At 45.5% G+C, this 3,618-nt stretch overlaps 1 protein-coding gene across 1 annotated transcript in view; it reads right to left on the reverse strand.

Moving 5' to 3' along the window:
• The window catches only part of LOC107297815 (transient receptor potential cation channel subfamily V member 2-like), a gene marked incomplete at its 5' end in the record, with an annotated part of 29,417 nt that overhangs the window by 17,936 nt on the left and 7,863 nt on the right, over positions 1–3,618 (reverse strand). The window contains one exon of the mRNA XM_015827178.1: positions 886–956. Coding sequence (XP_015682664.1) covers positions 886–956 — 71 coding nt within the window. The remainder of the gene's footprint in view (positions 1–885; positions 957–3,618) is intronic.

Raw genomic sequence — 3,618 nt, forward strand, 5'->3', positions numbered from 1 at the left:
ACAAAGCGAAGGTTGGAGACTGGGCGATAGTTGGCCAATACATCTGGGTTCAGGGAAGGCTTCTTAAGGAGGGGCCTCACCACCGCCTCTTTGAGGGCCGTGGGAAAGGCACCCTCCCACAGAGAAGCGTTTATAATTCCCTGAAGCCAGGCTCGTGTGCCCTCCCGAGCCGCCAGTACCAGCCAGGAGGGACACGGATTTATGACGGTCACAGTGTCCCAGGGTCATGTGAAGTGACCAAAACCTGCTGCAACCACTCAGCAGATGGGGAGGAATAAAAACCAAACACCCCCCACCCCATCCCCGCTGCCAATCCTCAACAGAAATGCTCACAACAATGAAAACCTCGGACAGGAGGAAGAGCGCCGCTGGGTGGGCAGGCAGGTGTCTTGCTCGGCTGTGGCTTGGGGGGCACTTTTTTCAGTGCTATTGTAACTTTGAACAGTCACTAAGCAAACTGTTGTAAGTCGAGGACTACCTGTACTTTATCACTTTTTTCCTTTTTTGGGGGGGGGGTCATCAGGTTTTTGACACCTTGCTAGGCGACTGGTGGTACTCGGATATTGCCATATCCTAAAAGTGGTACAATGGGTGAAAAGGTTGAAAAGCCCTGGACTAGATGACCTCCAAGGTCCCTTCCAACTTTACTATTATTATTATTATTATTATTATTATTATTATTATTATTATTATTATTATTATTATTATTATTATTATTATTATTAAAAATAAATATAAGGTGAACGTAACAGGAACATCTCTGAAAAGCAAAGCGACTGACAATTATATATGACAGCAGTTAGGATCTGGAATCAATTAGCGGTAAGAGTGGCGCAAATTATATAGCTAATCCTTCCAGAAAAACAGCAACGTATACGCACGTACAGGAATATTTCGAAGCAACTGTCCACTACAAGACTTTTCCACGAGAAGCGTCTTCTCCAGAAGTAAAAACTCTAAAAGGGAATAAACAGGGAGAGAAGTCAGAACACTGCATTATGACAGGGATGTGGGAAGGGGTGTGCAAGACCGGGTTCACACTGGCTAATTGTTAATTTTGGGGAGATTTTGCAAGGCTCTTGAGAGTGGAGATGAGCTACTTCCACCTAGCGTGCCAGTCTGCACTTAGATAGGAGCCAGCAGTGTGCTGCAGCTGCCAAAAAAGCCAAAACAGTGCTAGGCTGCATTAACAGAGGGATAGAATCAAGATCACGTGAAGTATTAATACCACACTTTACAAGGCCTTGGTAAGGCCACACTTGGAATACGGCATCCAGTTTTGGTCACCACGATGTAAAAAAGATGTTGAGACTCTGGAAAGAGTGCAGAGAAGAGCAACAATTTTCCAAAGCGCCTGAAGGCAGGACAAGAAGCAACGGGTGGAAACTGATCAAGGAGAGAAGCAACTTAGAACTAAGGAGAAACTTCCTGACAGTTAGAACAATTAACCAGTGGAACAACCTGCCTCCAGAAGCAGTGAATGCTCCAACACTGGAAGTTTTTAAGAAGAGACTGGACAGCCATTTGTCTGAAGTGGTATAGGGTTTCCTGCCTGAGCAGGGGGTTGGACTAGATGACCTCCAAGGTCCCTTCCAACTTTATCATTATTATTATTATTATTATTAACAAAGATGATTAGGGGACTGGAGGCTAAAGCATATAAGGAACGGTTGCTGGAATTGGGCATGTCTAGTTTAATGAAGAGAAGGACGAGGAGGGACAGGATAGCAGTCTTCCAATATCTCAGGGGCTGCCCCAAAGAAGAGGGAGTCAAGCTATTCTCCAAAGTGCCTGAAGGCAGGACAAGAAGCAACAGATGGAAACCGATCAAGGAGAGAAGCAACCTAGAACTAAGGAGAAACAATTAGAACAATTAACCAGTGGAACAACCTGCCTCCAGAAGCGGTGAATGCTCCAACACTGGACGTTTTTAAGAAGAGACTGGACAGCCATTTGTCCGAAATGGTATAGGGTTTCCTGCCTGAGCAGGGGGTTGGACTAGATGACCTCCAAGTCCCTTCCAACTTTATTATTATTATTATTATTATTATTATTATTATTATTAGTTCATGCCATGGCATGGTGGCAGCAATCTGTTGAGAAGAGGGCTTCTTAAACCTTTAACTGCAGACCGCTGGTCCCATATCAATTGCAGAAATGCAAGTATGAATACAGGTAGTCCTCATTTTATGACAATAGGGACCAGAAAAATGTGTCGTTAAACAGTGAGGTTGTTAAGCGAGACACCCCACGATTGCAATTTACCATCTTCCCTCCTGAATGTCGATGGAGATTCTCTGTCCTCCAGGTTCATGGTTGTCCCAAAGGTGCTTTTTTCAGGAGGCCACTGGACTTTCTTGTTTTTTTTTGAAGACGTTTCACTTCTCCTCCCAGAAGCTTCTTCGGCTCTGACTGGGATGGTGGGGAGTGGAAGGATTTATACTCCTTGCAGACAACTGGTCATTTGCCTCCTTTTAGAGAGTCGTTGAGGCCACTTGGAGGTTTGTCTGTGTCCTCCGGGTCCCCTGAGTGGGTGCAAATGGGTGTGGAGCCTTCTTGGAACTGCGGAAAGGACCGTGTTGTAGTTACTAGAAGAGAGAGTCTGCTCCAAGAAGTTCCAAGTTCCAAGAAGTTCCAAGTAGGCTCCACACCCATTTGCGCTTCTCAGGACATAGATAAACCTCCAGGTGGCCTCAACGACTCTCCAAAAGAAGGCAAAGGACCAGCTGTCTGCAAGGAGTATAAATCCTTCCATTCCCCACCATCCGGTCAGAGCTGAAGAAGCTTCTGGGATGAGAAGCGAAACGTCTTCAAAGGAAAAACAAGAAAGTCCAGTTGCCTCTTTAAAAAGCATCTTTGGAACAATCTTCCCTGCTGGCTTTGACTTTCCTTGTCGGAAGCTGGCTGGAAAGGTCACAAGTGGTGATCACATGACTCCCCCCCCCCAGGATGCCGAAACCATTATAAATACACGCCGCTACCTAAAACTGCAATCTTCCGGTTGCTACGACAGTCATCAGTGCAAGTAAGACGCTTCTTCAGTGCTATTTTAACTTCAAACTGTTCTTAAACAAATGGTCGTAAGTCAAGGATTGCCGGTACGTGGAGTTATGACAAGCACAATGCTGCAAACGCTGTTTGCAGGAAAGGCATTCCAGCTTGACCACAATCGGGACTACAATTTCCCTTGCTAAGCAAAACGGTGGTTAAGTGAATCCCGCCCAGTTGTATGAACTTTTTTTTTTGCCACGGTTAAGCGGCTCGCTGCAGTTGTTCAGCGAATCACGTGGTCATTAAGCGGATCTGGCTTCACCCGCTGACTCTTTTTTTTGTCAGAAGCCGGCAGGGGAAGTCTCAGATGGCGATCACGTAACCCCGAAATGCTGCAACCGTCGTAAACACACATGCTGCTAGCTAAAGTTGCAACTTAACAGTTGCTGCAACCAGTCAGCAAAGTCATAGGTGCCAGTAAGACCCCTTTTTTTCACTGCTGTTTTAACTTGGTTTGTTAAATGAATAGTCGTAAGACAAGGACTGCATCTATTAAAAATATGTTTGTGGTTAGAGGAGCTGTGAACGAAAAGGACACCTTACCTGAGCAATGAGGAGATAAATGCC

This window comes from Protobothrops mucrosquamatus, unplaced genomic scaffold (genome assembly GCF_001527695.2).
Source record: "Protobothrops mucrosquamatus isolate PMUCROS unplaced genomic scaffold, P.Mucros_1.0 scaffold3542, whole genome shotgun sequence".
NCBI lineage: Eukaryota > Metazoa > Chordata > Lepidosauria > Squamata > Viperidae > Protobothrops > Protobothrops mucrosquamatus.